The sequence below is a fragment of the Bufo bufo genome, chromosome 1 (genome assembly GCF_905171765.1).
Source record: "Bufo bufo chromosome 1, aBufBuf1.1, whole genome shotgun sequence".
Taxonomy (NCBI): Eukaryota; Metazoa; Chordata; class Amphibia; order Anura; family Bufonidae; genus Bufo; species Bufo bufo.
This window is the reverse complement of record NC_053389.1, coordinates 463,049,789-463,069,349: the sequence shown is the minus strand read 5'-3', so window position 1 is coordinate 463,069,349 and position 19,561 is coordinate 463,049,789. Positions and strand designations below refer to the sequence as shown.

At 38.0% G+C, this 19,561-nt stretch overlaps 1 protein-coding gene across 1 annotated transcript in view; it reads left to right on the top strand.

The window, feature by feature from the left end:
- The window catches only part of KITLG (KIT ligand), an 80,865-nt gene extending 73,650 nt beyond the window's left edge, over positions 1 to 7,215 (top strand). Inside the window, exons 7-10 of the mRNA XM_040408669.1 lie at positions 2,795 to 2,910; positions 3,229 to 3,302; positions 4,780 to 4,838; positions 5,830 to 7,215. Of these exons, the coding sequence (XP_040264603.1) occupies positions 2,795 to 2,910; positions 3,229 to 3,302; positions 4,780 to 4,819 (230 nt within the window). The 3' untranslated portion in view covers positions 4,820 to 4,838; positions 5,830 to 7,215. The remainder of the gene's footprint in view (positions 1 to 2,794; positions 2,911 to 3,228; positions 3,303 to 4,779; positions 4,839 to 5,829) is intronic.
- Positions 7,216 to 19,561: the final 12,346 nt, after the last annotated feature.

The following is a 19,561-nucleotide window of genomic DNA, read 5'->3' as shown; positions in this document are numbered from 1 at the left end:
CATGATTCTTTTATATCTATTAATCTTATTTATAAAATATTTACACTGAACTTGAGGTGGCAAGGATGGAATGTAATGTCATGGTGTAGCTACCGCTTTACTGCTATGTTTGGTATTTCATTTGGACCTGGTGCTTCTATTGCTGCGTTGTGGAATGCATACTCTATAAATACATTTATTTCTTTGTCAGAGTTTACTTCTGATCTTCAGTTCAGCTCAGGAAGGAGACTGGGGGTCATGTACCAATGGTTACACCAGTTTTTTGGTGAAGAAAAGTTGTAAATGTAGAAGCTGCTTTGCATCAAAATGTGCAACTTTTAAGCATTTTCCTATATCATCACAACTTTTCCAAAAGGTGCACCAACTCATTTAACAACCTGTGTACCAGAAAACTGCCTCATTGGAGTAGATTTCTGTGCTGGCACATGGACAGCAGAACATATGGAAAATTTATTAAGAGGTGTATAGTCGGATCTTCCTCCAGTGTCGGATCTTCCTCCAGTGGGTTTTTACTAAAACGACAGTATTTAGTAAATGACCCGTTGTCTTATACAGGGCTGGCATATATTTTGGGGCTAAATTGCTTGTTGCCCTTATAGGTTTTCATAATGTCGGTAAGGAAGCGTTTCTTCTGCTCATTCAGTGAAGGACACCACTGCATTTACATGATGGCTATTGCGATCCCTCATCCCCATATAGAATCATTATTTCTGGGCAGCAAATCGTTGTGATGATTGATGTGCCTGCACCAACGACAGGATCACCCGATGAACCAGCATTCCACTCGTTCATCAGGTGATCAGCGGCACATTTAGATGGGCAGATTGTCGGGAACAGGAATTCACGATGATCTGCCCAAAAATCGGGCAGTCTCAATCCACTTTTACTGTCTACATAATAATTTAAGGCCCTTTTAAACTTCCGAATTGTGAGAGGGGGGGATATAAACATTAGTACAAACACTTATTTCTGATAATCTGCTTGTGTAAAGGTGCTGCCAATCACCCGATGAACGAGTGAAATGCCTGCTCATCAGGAGAAATAATCATTCATGCAGACATCTAAATCATTGTTTGTCTGCTGTAGTGTTGAGCGCGAATATCGCCACTTCGAGAATTCGCGAATATTTAGAATATAGTGCTATATATTCGTATTTGCAAATAGTGTTGAATATTCTAATCGCAAATTTATCGCAACTATATTACATTGCCGATTTACGCAATCAAGTAATCAATGACTGGAGATGTTGTCTATGTTTGTCCCGGGGTCTGTGTGCACAATGCCTCCACATTTCTTCTCCACTGGTTTTATAAATGAGAAGTATTGTTCTTTCCACTGCATTCCTGTTAGGAAACATCTATATAAAGTTAAAGTGATATGTTTCAGTGTAAATCCTATATCCTCATAAAAGGTTCATCTTTAGTTTGAACTCATTTAAACCCCTGTGCTGCTCTCTTTGCCATGCTTTATTAGTTCAGGATGTAATTAGATATGATGATGATCTCTCCTCCAGCTATTCTGACATGTTCAGCGTTGATGCAGGGCTGTTCCAAAACCGATAATAGCTCTAGAGTGCAGACAAAAACTGTGATGCAGCTTATAAAAGGTGTTAATGGAGGGAATCCAATTTTGGATCCTAATGATTGTACTAAGAGCATGGCTGTTTAGGGAGGGTTTTTATACTGAGGATTAAATTACTGGTTAAGAATCTTTAATCTTAAAATATCTGTAACCTAATCTTCACATGTCCCAATGAATAGCCATATTTAGTTTCCATTTTAAATTTTTAAGTGTTTTTTAGAAGTTTAATATGTGGCCTACAGGACAATATCCTCAGATATGTTCATTAGTAATACACATATAGTATATACATATGTAGATCATCTTACAATCAGCTGATCACTAAAGGTTTGACCCTTGACAATCCACTGTAGCATTCCATGGTGCCATTTTAGATGAGTAGGCATGCCATTCATGGTTAAGGCATGTCTTCCAGGGCAATAGTTGCTTTTTGCAGCAGCTTTTCTCTAACTAAAAGAGGGGGTCTTAAAGAGGACTAGTCATCACAAAATTTAGCACAATCTGAAGACAGCATGTTATAGAGCAGGAGGAGCTGAGCAGATTGATATGTAGTTTTGGTTTTCTGAGATGGTGACTTATCTTCAGCAACAACTCTGCCAATTAGCTCCATGTGGAGGCCGTAGCACTCTCTGGAGCACAGCGAGCTTCTCACAGCTTGAGAAGAGTGAGATTTTTTTTTGTTTTGTTTATTTGCTGTAATATATCCAGCATTAGAAGGCTAGAATCTGTTTATTTTTCCAGTAAACAAGAAGATTGTTGAGTTGCACAAGTTCTACAATTTATAAAATTTTTCATGTTTTATTATGACATGTTCTGGCTGGTACCCGGAGAGGAAACAGGACAGATGCATAAAAAGCATTTTCAATTCAGATTTCTAGATAAAACCTAGATCCATCATGACTAGAAACCCCAGGTATATCATCTGGGTTGCTGAGTTAGTGTGTGCTATGTCAAAATATGTTTACTGGGAGGAATGAACATCATGTCACTAGGTTCAAATATGCAAATACCAAGTATAATATTTGTACAGTAAGTGTATATACGGCCAACATTTTGGGACTACTTCTACATATCTAAATAAGTATGGTAATGTGAACTCTTGAAGTATACTGTAAAATTCAGGCTTCACATTTGATTTGTTCCTTGTTAAAAAAAAATCTGTGTTTTAGATCTATAATTTGGGTATGTGAACTTTTTATATGTTTAATCGCAGGGTACACAGAGCCAAGTGAAATGAACAGCAGGGTGCCATTACAATGGCCAAGCATAGCATCAATAGCATTGATGTCTATAGTCATTGGATTTGCCTTTGGGGTTTTATGTTGGAAGGTAAGTTATAATATGCTGTACCTTGTTTATCTAGTAAGAAAGTGGTAATCCTAGTTAAAGGGATGCTTCTATAAGAAAGGGGAATTTTTTGAAACACAATATTCATAGAAAACTATTTTTTCAAAGATACCCATAGATCACAGCATAATTTCAAGCTGCTCATTGAGAAGGTGCTCCTTTCTCCTGGGGCACCATAGCCACAGAGATTGGAAGGCCAACCCTTGATTACATAGTGATGAATACAAATTTTTGCATTTCAGGAAGTTTTTGAACCTATATGTATGTCTAACCTAAAATATATATTTCTCATTTGTTAAGGTAAAGCACAGAAGAGGTCACACAGAAACCGAAGTCCCTGATACCTCCAATTATCAAAGAGAGGCTAATGAAAAGTATGTTTTATGTTCCTTTCAGAATTTGATAGACTGCCTGCTTTACAGTATATATTTTTCTGTCTTTAAAGGGATTAGCCCATGATTGTTAAAATTTTTTTTAAAATCAGACATCTTATAGTACACGACAATCTCTTTATAACAAAACTAGAACCAGGGCTGTAGCTCACATGGATCCAGCGATTGCCCCATTCATTGCTCAAATTGCTTTGCTAGATTTATTTCAGGCTGGCAGCTCAGGGTGTGTGTCCTTTCTTGGGCCTCCTGCACACGACCGTTTTTTTTCCCCCGTTTACTGGCCGTTTTTTGTGTTCTGTATACGGAACCATTCATTTCAATGGTTCTGCCAAAAAAACGGAATGTACTCCATATGCATTCCATTTCCGTTTTTCCGTTCCGTTTATAGATAGAACATGTCCTATTATTGCCCGCAAATCACGTTCCGTGGCTCCATTCAAGTCAATGGGTCCGCAAAAAACGGAACACATACGGAAATGCATCCGTATGTCTTCCGCTTCCGTTCCGTTTTTTTGCGGAACCATCTATTGAAAATGTTATGCCCAGCCCAATTTTATCTATTTAATTACTGTACACTGTATATGCCTATGGAAAAACGGAACAGAAACGGAAACACAACGGAAACCAAAAACGGAACAACGGATCCGTGAAAAACGGACCGCAAATCACACTGAAAAAGCCATACGGTCGTGTGCAGGAGGCCTTAGGGTGTGTGTCCTATCTTCTGCAACTCTTTTCCTGTAGCTACCACAGATTCTATCAGTAGATATGGAACTGAGCATGTGTGTCCACTTCAGCGATGTTGCTGAGGTGGATAGAGATAAGGAAAAGTACAAACAGTACGTGGTGCTATGCAGATACAGTACATTCAGTGGCTATACAAACATTTTAATTACATGCTATTACAAATTTTTTCAGGTTCTGGTTTGGATAGGATATTTTTTCATGGGACTACCTTTTTAATAAATAGATTTTTTTTTAATTAATAATTTTTTAAATAAATTATAATACTAGAAACACATATGACTTGGTTAAAATGTGGTGGTTGTATACATATAACGTGTATAGAAGCCATGGCCATAGATGTATTTGATCCTAGGACTATGTTCACATCTGCGTTCATATTTCCATTTTCTGCTTTCATATAAGAACATAAAAGTAATAGCAGTGCTGGATCCATCAGATGACTGTCACCAGACGGATCCCTAATGGTGTCTGTCAGCTTTCTGCCATGGTGTCTCTCTTTTTAATGAAACAGATGTTGTGCTGTTTGTTTCCCACCGTTTTTGATGGAGCTTCCACTAAACATGTAGGTGGAGCCTAACATGATATGCAACTTTTTTGGAATATATGAATTAGTATACTGTCTCCCATTGCATTGAAGTAGAATAAAACCATTAATTCTGTTATGTGATTAATTAGTAGCGTAGCTAACATATCCCCTGTTATCTCTTTTTAGTATGCTACAGCAAACGGCAAGAGAAATCTCTGTAATATAGACACTTTCAGCAATATCTGGTAAGTAATTAGTCTGTAAATGTAGAAATCCAGTACAATTTTCAATATTTACTGGTACAGACACCGTGAAATAGTTTTGTGACAAATGGTGGCCAACGATTCTGAAATATCACACCTAATATTGGAGTATCTACCCAAATAGTATTCATTATGCTGCCCAAATCACTGCATTGGTGCATGTGATGGGCCTTGTACTTTCTCGTTTTCTTAGAGCTATCATAGCCACTTAGGATCATAATAAGACCATACATCTGTCAAACATGACCACATAACTTTATTTTCAATGAAACATTCTGCTAACACAACCTTATATTGCACACCACCTGAAATTTAAAATTGCATGCCTTAATGGGGTTGTGACAGATTTTAGAAACCATGCCACTTTGGGCATGGTCCATGTCTGGTATTGCATTCTACTGTTTGTGGAAAAAAAACTGTTTTTTTTTCCCCATTAAATGCCAGACCATTAAACAGGTTCTCCCTTTCCATGATTCTTTTTTTTTTTTTTGCCCAGAGTACTTTCAACACTGCATATTGTTGCCCCATATACCTGTTTTTCATGTGAGCACTTTCCTTGCCCTGTTCTTGGCATCATGTTCTCTCTCTCCAGTAGTCACACCCCCTCAATGTAAGCTAGGCAGAGCAAACCCTGAGAAACATTACAGAGCGAAGCATGCTGTGTTTGGTTACTAAACCGAGCAGAAAGTTGATGAAAATAGGAAGTTCTGCATGTAAACATCATGCCAGGATGCAGTGATGCTGAGAAAAGGGAAAAGAAAGTGCTGACATGAGAAACAGGTATATGGGTCAAAAATATGCAGCGTTTGGGGTATTCTGGGCAGATAAAAAAGGTTCCATTTCGAAACTGGAGAACACTTTTAATCCAGATCCACAGCAATCTGTTTCTACTAGACTAGTTCAGCACTTTCCATTTGAGGTTCACATCATAGGATGTTCATAACATTCACGTATATCTCCATTTTATCTACAGGTGTCAGCACTCTATTAGCTTTATATCTGGAAAAGTTGAACATACTCCTTACTCTTGTGATGGAAAAAACTGTTATTGGACTCATTTGAGATAAATTCAGTCATTGCCACCTGTATCGACACCACTTGCAAGAGTTTGTGCCTCACTGGATTGTTTACCATGCACACTTGCCCTGTCTGCTTAAGACAATAGCTATGGAGAACCTGTAACAGAAGACATATGGAGAACCAGAACTATGCCAACTATGAAACTCTTAGGGATCAGTTCCATGGTAGAGACATCATCCTGTCAAGATGAAAAACAGATTTTAGGATTACTGGATAATTTAGTCTGTTTTTCTTTTTTCGTCTGAGTTGTTTTTACTTTTTCCATCACATGATGGAGCATACAATGCAGTTGTTTGATGAAATATGTAACACTCCTTATGATCCTGACTCCTGGAATACTGTCACAGCGTGTGGATATACCCTTCTGACAGTACTATATGCAAAAATGAAGAAACTTTCACAGTAAGATATATATATATATATATATATATATATATATATATATTTATTTTACACACTCAAAGTTCTCCTAGCACAAGAGTCAGGATATACGTATATACTTTTTAAATTTCACATAATAAATATATTTTTTTATATTGGACACACATTTATGTACATAAAGTATTATAAAATATTCCACTTACATTGAGTCGGTAACTGTTGGCTGAATGGGCCTTTTAGATATAAATTAATACAAAATAATTATAAATAATATAACCAAATAGGAATTACATAATCTATTTAAATCCATTTCACTGGGAATTATGGTGGCATAGCTCTGATTGCAGTCATACAATGAGTTGATGACAGTATTTGTGCCACAAAGAATGTTTTTCCAGCCAAGTACCATGGTAAATTAGGACTGGTGACCGTGTAAAAAAATGCATTCAATTAATGCGTTGAATGGCATAACAAAGGGGTCTGTATTTATATACAATTTAAATTATTTATTGCAACCATTTACTATAGTAAAAATTGTGATCTTAAATACTTTATTACAAATCTGACATCATAACACGAATTATTCATTTAAAAACATATGCCAGTAGTAACATTTGCTTGCAGTGCTTCAATGGAATCGGTTATATTTTGCTTAATTTTCACCTAGACCAATAGTCTTGACATGACTATTCATGAATTATATATATTTTTTTATCATGTTCTATTTAGAGATGAGCGTATCGAATCCCACGAAGTGGAATTCGATCTGAATTTCAGGATAAATTTGATTAGTCTAGAAGCCGAATTTCCTCGTGCTTCGTGTCAGCGAATCGATTTAACCTGAAATAGTATGAAAAACACAAATTCAAACTTGCCACCTCAATTTGCTCTTGACGGGCCGCCAGCCTCCATCTTGCTTAAAGATCTCGGGCGAAATCCCGTGCGGCGGGAGAGTACATCACTCCAGCCGGCATGATGATGTGGTCTCGCGCCGCAAAGGATTTAGGCCAAGATCTTCACGCAAGATGGCGGTGGCCGGCCCGTCGCAAGCAAATGGAGGTGGTAAGTTTGATTTAATATATATATATATATATATATATATATATATATATATATATATATATATATATATATATATATATATATAGTTAATTTTACACTCAGATTCCGCAATCATGTATGAACGTGGCATCTGAGGGGTACAATGACTGACTAGGGCGGCGCTATTGCAGCTCCCTGTCATTGCACCCGCTACTTAGAAAAAAATACGCTTCTTGACAAAGTTATTCTTCACAAAGCAAATTTCTGGGTGAAATTCATTGAATCAGCCATATCTAACTTCGCTCATCTCTAGTTATATTCCATATTTTTGAAATGTTATATTAGTAGGAAAGTATCAGTGTTTCAGGGCTAAGCATTTCTATTGTAGAGTCAGGTTCTACCATATACATATTTCAATAATAATAGTTTATCTGGGCATCTTTAGCTGTGCAGAACTTTATGGGTAACTTAACACGGAAATAAAGGACTCTTGGAGACAGGATACTGAATGGTCAATCAATTAGTAGTAGAAAAATTGTAGTAGCAAAACAATTATCGGTCATCAGTTTAGGGTCCTTTTACATGTGTCCTTTTTCAGACCAGAATAAGCGCCAACTGACGGTAGAACATGCCCTCGGTTAAAGGACCTTTCACACGTGCACATGCAAACTGAAAGGTGGACAATCATTCATCCTCATTCTGTTTGCTTATTGTCAGCAGCCCATCCCCTGTTTATATGAGTAAATGGTGTGCTAACCATTAAGTATTCTTATGAAAGGATAAGAAATCAGATTAGCTGACAAAGGAGGATATGCTCATATGTCGGCTGATCACTGCATTAGAGGAATAAACTTTTTTTTCTGTCTAATATTTATTGGTGTTTTTTTTCTGTGCATACCTCTTATGGAGTAAAGTAGTATATGCTACTTGTGTTATATAAGGTTCATATATTATAGTTAGAAAAAAAATATATAGATTCTTGGATTCCTGGCAAGTCTAATGGCCAAATGGCCCTTGACCTTTCAGATCATTAGACCTGGTGGCTTCACAATATGGAGAATGATATACAAGTCAAAGGTCAGGTCCCCTTGGAATATTTCATACAGAACCAAACACTACATTTCCATAATTACTTCATGAATTGAATTCTCATTACTGTACATGTCAATATACAGTCAGATTAGTAAATAATAGCTGCTATCAGAAGAGGCTTGGCAACATATGATAGCATAAGTAATGTCTCAAATGGAAAAAGGTAAAAAAAAAAAAAAAAGTAGTCCATATAAGAACAATGCTAATGCCCTAACAAAAAATCATGTTCTAGAATGTGGTTAACACTAATAATTTTCAGTTTTGCTAAATGTTTCTCATATCCATAACGTGACCACATTTTAGCATCTGGATTATGTCCTTCTGAGAGTTCAAATGGAACAAATTTAGACCACTTAGGGATTCTGTTCTTGTTTGTTTAGTTCCAGTATAAATGCTGGAAGTCTGGGTATAAAAAGGATCCTCCGGGAATACTGAGTTTTTAACAAGTGCCCACGGCCTTCTTCTCTTAACAGAAAATTCATATTAATCTGTTCCCTGCCACTCCAATCCCTGCACTGCCCCTGTGGTGTCCATGTTCCAGTCCCTGCAGTGTTGGTCACATGCACTCCTGCAGCCAAAGACTGGCATCAGCAGTGATGTGCTACTTGTGGCCATGTCACTGCTGAAGCCAGTCATTGGCTGCAGAGGAGAAAGTCAGCATGCCCATGCAGCACTGGATGTCAACACTGCAGGGACCGGAACATGGACACAGCGGGGCCTGCATGGAGGACCTGAATGGTGGGGAGCTGGTAAGTATGATACTTCTGTATAGAGAGGCTGGCTCAAAAAAGTATTCCCAGAGAACTCCTTTAAGGAAGTTATACAGATGCTAAAATGTGGCCATTTTGTGGTTTGTAAAACCAGTGTTAGTGTAGAATATTTTTTTGCTTCTGTTTTGTCTTTTACATTTAACATACATACATGTAGAATCACTTGGTTTTATCTTAATGCCAAAGAAAAGCAATATGCATTTTAATATATGCAATCAATACTGTGTGCTTTTAAATTTTAGGAGAAATGTTCCATGCATGCCCACATACTGTACTTGCAGAACATCATACTAATGTAACCTGTGAGACCAATACTTTTTTAACCCTGGAATAAAATCCTATATCAAAAAAATTCTATTTTTTACATAGAAGAGCATGAAACAGTTAAAGCTTATTCATGCACTTCTGGCTCACTATTATTGGAATAGGTGAAAAGACAAACCTTGAATTTTAATGTGTTTTTTTTTTTATTATTATTATTATAATTTTTTATAGTGGAGATTCCTGAATGTATCTTGCTATGGTGAACCAGCTTCTCCAAACATATTGTAAAACAGAAAATATAACTGCCCTAGTATATGATCATTAGATGATATAACCAACAATAGTTTTGATGCCCACCTTTCCCAGCTTTGATGCCCATGTAAAGATGGATGAAGTTTCATTTTCCCACTACAGCACCACACACCGGTCTATGGTTTGTTTGTGGAATTGCAATTAATCCCCATTCACTTCAATAGCACACACAACCCATGACACAGCTAGGGTGCTATTTTTGTGATTTTGTACAAGCCTTTAATTTGGTCAAGAAAGAATTGGATGGTTTTGCAAACCAGAAGTGTGACAATTAATATTGGCATACATTGATTTCCACCACTCCTGACAGCTGGCTAAATATTGGTATTGCAACTGAACCCCATTTCAATTGAATGCACTGCACCAAATTTAAAAGTTTACAGTTGGATATATTTTAGATATTTAGAATCTATATAACTCCAAATTTTTGTCAATAGATCCAACAAATCATGATCTAGAAGAAAGCATCTGGAGTTATCTTTTTGTTTTTAACACCCAACTTATTCATTGTATTTGTTTTCACCAAGAGGATACCAAAGTAATGTTCCTTTGGAAGACACTTTAGTTGAAATATAAAAATAAAACTTTTGAAATTTGATAACTGAACAGACGTGGCTTTTTGAATATGAAGAGTATTTAATGAAAGTAAATTTGGGGTTTAAGAATTTATTTCTGAGGTTTAAACTATAACAAATGGAAAAGATATGTTCCAAACATAATATATACAAAAGACAAGTTTATGAATCTTAAGATTCATTCAATTTGATCAGGAGAATGTAAGTTCAAAGTTGCAAATGATTATTTGGAAAATTGTTATTGTTTTATGCTTTGAAATGCGTGATTTCTTTGATCCTTCACTATTTTATTTCTTTTTTTAATTTGTTTTGCAACATTTTGAGGTTTCCATTATGGAAATACTTTAAAAGTAATGTATTCTAACAGATCCAAAGCATTGCCATTTGTCTATAGGCTGCATAATGATCATTTATAATCACACTGTCACCATTTTTCTTTTTACTTGTGGTATGATGGTAATATATGTCGAAAACATTGCCGTTTTTACTTGTGGTATCATAAATACATGTTTTGTGGCACTTGAACTAATGAGGATGTTTACAGCAACAGTGCAGGTAGAATGTTATGGTTTGGATAATTGACTGCAAGCCAAAAGAAAAAAAAATGTCAATCTTTTATATATTGTGATATGTATATATTTGTTTTTAAAATTTATGTATGTCCTGATTTATTTTTTACTGGTTTGAATTTGGTATTGCTTTGTATACATATACTTTATTGTTATAAATAAAGAATTCTATGCACTGCCATAAAATGGGTGTCTTCTCATGATCTTAGTAACGTACATTTCTACAGGGCTAACATATTTCTTAAATGTTTACATAGAGTAGTCCTATTGACAGGGGTAAAATAATGCATGGAAAGAATTTTAATGGAGACATGAGAGCAGAGATGCTGTTTGAATCGGCCTCATCTAATGATAGAAGCAGATATACCATTGAGCTATACTTGGATAAGCACTTGTATAATATGTTTTTTTTTTTTTTTTTTTAACTACATGAATGGAAAAAGCCATTAAGCCCTTACTTTCTATATGGATGTAATAAACAGCCTAGCTCTCTAGAGTTCATTGAAAAGTTAGAGCCTCACTTGCTGTTATGCAGATGCGTTAATAGAGCATTATTTCAAACTCCATTACACTGGAACTTTATTATATAGAAAGCCACCTTACTAATAATCTTACCATGAATAATATAACGTGTTTCAAGCTCCATATGTTTGTTCTGTATTATTTATGAACCAAGTCTGTAAGACATCCTAGTAATGTAAGCTATGTCTACAGTGAAACACATTTGGCATAATCTGGCAGACATAATACAGATTGGAAAAGTTAGTTATAGCAGGTTTTTATTTTATGAACGAGAATGTTCATGACCTGAACTTTTCCTGACCTGTCAAATCAGACAGTTGCACTTTGGCCTTTTCCACACAATGACTTGATTTTTTTTTTTTCTTGCCACAATCCATGCTCACATATTTAATCACTGCTAAAACTCGGGATCTACAACCTTATGACTTTGAATTTTAGTTAAAATTGGGCAGAGTGCTGGAATATAATTAGGTCATAGTTTAATATCTTAGGCGTCAAAGCCACTGTGCTACCATACTTATGGATACACTTTCATAATATTCTAATAACCATCAGGAATTTATTATGGTCTAAAATGAGCAAAAAATAATTGCTGAAACCTGTCAATCCAACCTAAATCCAATCTCTGGGACCCTCCCCAATATAGAGAATTCGAGTCTAATGTCCCCTGTTTAACAATTTTCTGATAGCCTCTCTTTGTAGAGAACAGTCAAGCCATTACGTTAATTACCTTGGTCACCTCCTCTCCACCTACTCTAGTTCTTCTTATGTTCAGATGCCCAAAAGGTACATGATAATATGTGTATTGTCTGACTAGTCATTTCTATAGAGATAAACTATGGGGGTCATTTATGAAGCTGAAATACGCCTATATTAGGTGTATTTCAGTCACAGATTGTGGCGCAATAGTTAGTTGCACCATAATCTGCGACTTTTCCCCACTCGCGACAGGTCTAAAAAAAGTGGATGTGGCGTGGGTGAGGAAAGGGGTGGGCTGGTAAGCTCGTCTCATTTACCATTTTCTACACCTGTTTAGACGTAGAAAAAAAGGTCTAAATGTAAGACCGCTAGGAAGCGGTCTTACATTTAGAAGCTGCAGTGGATTCGCCGAAGTTATGGCGAGGCCAGCGCCTCTTCATAACTGCGGCAGATCCACCACTAACTATAGGGGTCATTAAGACCAGTGTCTAAAACACCAGTGTTAAATGATGCATCCCAATGGTTACTCAGAGTCAACATGCTTTTAGTCATTGCCACCAAACTTAACATGGTGCATAATCTATCATCAATATACTAAAACAATCTTTCACCTTGAAAGTTTATTTTAGTTGAAATTGTCCATTTTAATTAACTTTAGACTGTGTATAATCAGCTTTAGTATATGCAGCACAGGAATAAGTGTATATGTAGATCCTTTTGCATGTTGCAGCCTTAAATCAAGTGGGGTTGGGTCTATAGTTGCATATAACAATGAGCTTGTCCATGGTTGAAGTGGCAACTCTAGACATATATGATCAAAAGTTATGGGTGTATATAAATGAACAAAGTTTAGTATTTGTGCCAGGTGAAACCAATTCTAGGATGGTAAATTGTAAATCTGTTGGTAAAGGATTTGGGGTACTATTGTTATTTTGATTGAGTTTCCATTTATATTGATTCTCTATTTAAAAAGTGCATTATGTAGATGTATTTTGTGAGTGTGCATCAAACCCAAAGTTAATCTAAATGAACTTTTAGACTGGAGTGGCAGTGGAAAGATTCAGTTTCATCCATGTTAACCAACAATCCAGGAACACGCTGTGTGACATTCATAGTTATTTCCTGGTGTGTTGAGAACAGAAGCAGGAAACTTAAAACAGCATGGCCCCAGCCACCATCAGAATGTCAGTGATGGGGAATCGGCAAAGTGTGTATACGATCGTTGATTTCTTTAACCATTTGTAGTCTAAGGAACATTTTGATTTATATTCCCCATTCTTGTTGATCTAACTGTGGCATGAAAAACAGTATCAAACTGCCACAGAAACAGCAGTGCTTTTCTTAAAAACTTTTATCAATGACCCTAAGGGCCCATTCACATGACCAATTTTGCCTTTGCAAAATCCACTGCGTATTTCACTGCAGCAACTGCTGGATTTCCGTCGCTGTTTTGCACTTTGAATGCCAAAAACCCACTCGTGGTTTAACCCCACTGAATGGATCTAAAGTGAGAGCAGACACCTGAAGCGGCTATCAGCAGTGTCTCTCCGGACTCTGCACAGAGAAGGGACTTGTCCCCTCTTGGTGCAGTCATGGCTTCAAACCACAGGCTTTGCAAACTGCTGTGTGGCTTCTCATTTAAAACATTGTAATGTCGACACCATGAGGGTCATTTATTAATCTGAAATACGCCTAAATTAGGCGTATTTCAGGCTCAGATGGCGCAATGGTTAGTTGTGTCGCTATCTGCGACTTTTCCCCGCTTACTCCTCGCTCACACCAGGTCTAAATAAGTGGGTAGGGCGTGGGCAGGGAAGGGGCAACAAGGAAACTGTCTTACATTTAGACCTGGCACTGGATGCGCCGAAGTTATTGAGAGGCCGGCACCTCTCAAAGGGTGAGCCCGGCACCTCAGCTATGGGTGTTTATTAAGACCGGCGTCTAAAACACTAGTCTTAATAAATGTGCCCAAATATGTCCATCACCAGAATTTTGGTGTGGAGTCTGAGCCAAAACTTCTGTGTCAAAATCCACTACACGAATAAGTCTTAAGACCCATATAACAAATGCAATGTTTGGTCCTCCAATAGTTTTATTCAACCTGACATAGATTACTATAGACTTCTTTGTTGATCTAAGCCTTTTTTTAGATAAACCATGGGAGGAAAGAACATCATGGCTATAATCTGGATATTAAAACGTGCAGCCATATGTTCACATTTGTTTTCCTTTAGTCTGTTTCAGGTTCTGCCTTTGTTAAGCCACAACTCTCAAAAGAAATAACCTTTAAAAAACATTGTTGCGGACCCCTTTGGAGCTGCCTAGACCTTGATTGAATGAACTTCGGAATTGAAGTGTCTGGTATTGAGATCTTTTATTATACAGTATAGTCAACGCGTTTCTGGGGCAGGATTACCCCCTTTGTCAGCCAAAAACCCACTCATTGCAGCCTCAACTTCACAGACTGGAATATCACCTTCACACCTAAATTTAGTAGAAAATCAATAGAATTTCTAGACATCATCGTAACCAATCAAGACAACAAAATTATCACAAAAACCTTTAAGACCGTAGACCCAAACAGCTATATCCAATATTCGAGTTTCCATCACAAGAAATGGGTCAGGAATATTCCATATAGTCAATATAAACGCATAAGACGCAACTGCCCAATGATACAGATTTCAGTGCACAATTAAAACTACTAGAAAAAAGATTCAAAGAGAAACAATATCCCGAAAAAAATCAGATCCGACGCAAACAAAAGAAGCCATGAATTAACACGATCTGAATTTTGTCCTTCTACAAATCCTACAGAAACACTGGCATATCCTACTACAAAACCCATACCTCAAGAAATATCTACCAAACAGACCGAAAATCACATACAGACGAGCCCCCACAATCCGAAATCTACTAGCACCAAGCAAACCAACACCTTCTGAAAAGACACCCCCCCCCCAAAAAAAAAACAGACATTAAACAAAACCCCAAAAATACAAACAAATCGGGCAGTTATAAATGCAACAGCCAATGCTGCCTCTGTTGTAAGACCATCACACACAAAAAAAATCCTTTTCCTCAAACGCCAACAAGACCTCTTTCAGCATCAAATATCACCTAACCTGTTAATCATCATATGTAATCTATATGATTGAATGCCTGTGCGGACTGCAATATGTAGGACACACCACCCAACCATTACACTGCCGTCTAAATCAGCACCGTCACAATATACAGAAACTGTACACCAAACACTGTCTATCTAGACACTGTATGAGTACCCCTGAAATAGAAAAACACCAGACACATATCACCCCAATAGACTTCATACCACCTAATCCCTATAATAGATTCAACCTCCTCCAAAAAAGAGAAGTGTATTGGATCTATCAATTGAATACCCTCACTCCAAATGGCCTGAATGAAATGCATGAAATGATATTATAAATGCAACAATAAATATAAATACCCTAACCCGAGTATACCTATGATTTAGGTACCTAGAATACACACCTGTGTATTTACACTGCTCAAAAAAATAAAGGGAACACTTAAACAACACAATGTAACTCCAAGTCAATCACACTTCTGTGAAATCAAACTGTCCACTTAGGAAGCAACACTGAGTGACAATCAATTTCACATGCTGTTGTGCAAATGGGATAGACAACAGGTGGAAATTATAGGCAATTAGCAAGACACCCCCAATAAAGGAGTGGTTCTGGAGTGGTAACCACAGACCACTTCTCAGTTCCTATGCTTCCTGGCTGATGTTTTAGTCACTTTTGAATGCTGGTGGTACTTTCACTCTAGTGGTAGCATGAGACGGAGTCTACAACCCACACAAGTGGCTCAGGTAGTGCAGCTTATCCAGGATGGCACATCAATGCGAGCTGTGGCAAGAAGGTTTGCTGTATCTATCAGCGTAATGTCCAGAGCATAGAGGCGCTACCAGGAGACAGGCCAGTACATCAGGAGACGTGGAGGAGGCCGTAGGAGGGCAACAACCCAGCAGCTGGACCGCTACCTCTGCCTTTGTGCAAGAAGGAACAGGAGGAGCACTGCTAGAGCCCTGCAAAATGACCTCCAGCAGGCCACAAATGTGCATGTGTCTGCTCAAACGGTCAGAAACAGACTCCATGAGGATGATATGAGGGCCCGACGTCCACAGGTGGGGGTTGTGCTTACAGCCCAACACCGTGCAGGACGTTTGGCATTTTTCAGAGAACACCAAGATTGGCAAATTAGCCACTGGCGCCCTGTGCTCTTCACAGATGAAAGCAGGTTCACACTGAGCACTTGTGACAGACGTGACAGAGTCTGGAGACGCCGTGGAGAACGTTCTGCTGCCTGCAACATCCTCCAGCATGACCGGTTTGGCATTGGGTCAGTAATGGTGTGGGGTGGCATTTCTTTGGAGGGCCGCACAGCCCTCCATGTGCTCGCCAGAGGTAGCCTGACTGCCATTAGGTACCGAGATGAGATCCTCAGACCCCTTGTGAGACCATATGCTGGTGCGGTTGGTCCTGGGTTCCTCCTAATGCAAGACAATGCTAGACCTCATGTGGCTGGAGTGTGTCAGCAGTTCCTGCAAGATGAAGGCATTGATGCTATGGACTGGCCCGCCCATTCCCCAGACCTGAATCCAATTGAGCACATCTGGGACATCATGTCTCGCTCTATCCACCAACGTCACGTTACACCATAGACTGTCCAGGAGTTGGCAGATGCTTTAGTCCAGGTCTGGGAGGAGATCCCTCAGGAGACCGTCCGCCACCTCATCAGGAGCATGCACAGGCGTTGTAGGGAGATCATACAGGCACGTGGAGTCCACACACACTACTGAGCCTCATTTTGACTTGTTTTAAGGACATTACATCAAAGTTGGATCAGCCTGTAGTGTGTTTTTCCCCTTTAATTTTGAGTGTGACTCCAAATCCAGATCTCCATGGGTTAAAAAATTTGTTTTCCATTTTTAAATTTTTGTGTGATTTTGTTGTCAGCACATTCAACTATGTAAAGAACAAAGTATTTCATTTCATTTTTGCTTCCTGGGGGACAAGAACTGGCACCCCAGCACAGATCTACTGCAGCACAGCAACAGTGGCCTGCTCTCTACCTAACACACCACTCGAGAAACAGGATCTGAGCTGTATGAACACACAATCGGGAACATATCCTCAGAACCATTCCCCACAGAAAACAGAATAACACCCACTTATGCGGCGCCACCCTGCACCCCAGAGGAAGAACCATGCATCCTAACAGATGGACTGCACATTGCGATCTACATTATGTTGTATTTTAAATCTATTTAAATCTATATATGTAACTATTGTTCTGTATATGCTATATATGTTTATCTATTCACTTAGCTTCACCCCTTACCATTAAGCCCCGCCACCTCCCAAGCCCACCAAAAACAGTCTTTTAAACCTTGTGTAGCCTGTCATACTGTAAATAGTCCTGACAAAGGGGGTAATCCTGCCCCAGAAACGCGTTCACTATACTGTATAATAAAAGATCTCTTAATACCAGACATTTCAATTCTGAAGTTCATTCAATCAAGGTCTAGGCAGTGCCAAAGGGGTCCGCAACGACAGTTTTTAAAGGTTATTTCTCTTCATCTGCCACCTGCCTTGAGCACATGCAGAGGACCGCGGCCGCAGCCCAAGACAACTGCACGCTGGTCGGGACACCAAATAACCAGCAAAGCGATCTACAGTTGTTGTGACTCTTCACAACAACATCTGGTAAGCAGACTCATAAGCTTTTTAACATAATAAGGAAGCGTTTAATGCACATGTGGCGCTCTACTCTCCCAATTTTATCTCTACATACAACTCTCAAAAGAGCATGTAAAATGAAAAAATATAAGACTATTAGATAATTACTGAAAAAAGTTTTTTTCTACTTAGCAGGTGTTGCCTTTGCTGACCCATGACTCTCATATGAACCTAAAAAAGTAAAAAATATAAAAGGCTGAACTCCCATGTGGCTGAATAACTGGACATTTTGATAGATCCAACAAAAAAATAAAAATAACAAAGTAAGCATTAACCACCCAGAAACTCTCTGGACCTCTCTTCAAGAAAATTTGTGAGAATCAATAGGAATCCAAAACAAAAGGACAATATCCAGATAAATGTCAAATGGAATGGGCACTGAGCCAGTTAGAAACAGGAACATCTCTTTTTGTATTTATTCTTGGCATAGTCATAAATTATAATCCACATTTACTTGAGCTAGCATGTAAAGTGGATGAAGGCCTCATTATTCTCTGTACAAAGTTATGGCATCCTAAACAACAGCATATGACATGGAGCCAGTTTAACATCCATAGCTGTGAGGCATGAAATGTTCTATTCATTGGTAAGGGTGAAAAATATTAAATTGAGATATATTGTATTTCTTGGTTAAGAGGAGTCAAGTGCTATCCTGGAGTCATTTTCACAACATTTATAGAAAATCTATTATTTTCAATAAAAAAACATTGTTGATGATGAATATTCACTTGTAAAGTGATTTAGCACCTACAGTAGATCTCAATAAGAAGAATATGACCACAGCTATGGAAAGTCTTGCGGCACTTCCTTCTCCCTACAATAGGGGTCTTTGTATAGACATGTTGGTGGTGCCTTCAGCTATTAACACTTTTTTTTCTTCCTATTGCATGAAGTGAAGACCTTTGAAAATCCCTCCCTCTGAATGTGAATCCATTTAACAAAGCCTTGCACTGTATTTCAGGCAGACTGTGGCAATGAAATTGCTAATTATTGAAACAGAATGGATTATTCATAGTCATACTCATAGCAAACAAAATAAGGTTTAAATTTGATTAATCATTGATTCAGAGAAATGCAAACAAGTGTACTACCCATGTACTAAGCAAGTTAGAGATGAGTGCTTTTGTAACCCCGTGGTAACTGGATGACTCTTCTTTAACTTCACTGCCCAGAGCATTATTATACTTAAACATACATTTAATGATAAATGCTGATTTACAATTTTTTACCACTATTTTTTTAATTTGGTTAAGGTCCTTTTACATGGACTCAGACCAATTATCGGGGATGAGCACTTCTTGTCAGAAACGCTTGTTTCTGATAAGTGACCTGTGTAAAAGGTGCAGGTGATCACCAGATCAATGAACAACCGCTCATATCTTTCAACTGGAACCTTAAAATCATTGTTTTTGGGAAGCAAATCCTGTTGTGTAAACAGCGATCTGATGCCAAGAAACAATGATTTTCATATGGAAAAGCAATCACTCTAGCGATTGCTTGGTCACATTTAGAGGCTTGGGCAGAGAAGTGGCAGATGAGGTTTAACACTGACAAATGTAAGGTTATGTACATGGGAAGGAATAATGCAAGTCACCCGTACATACTAAATGG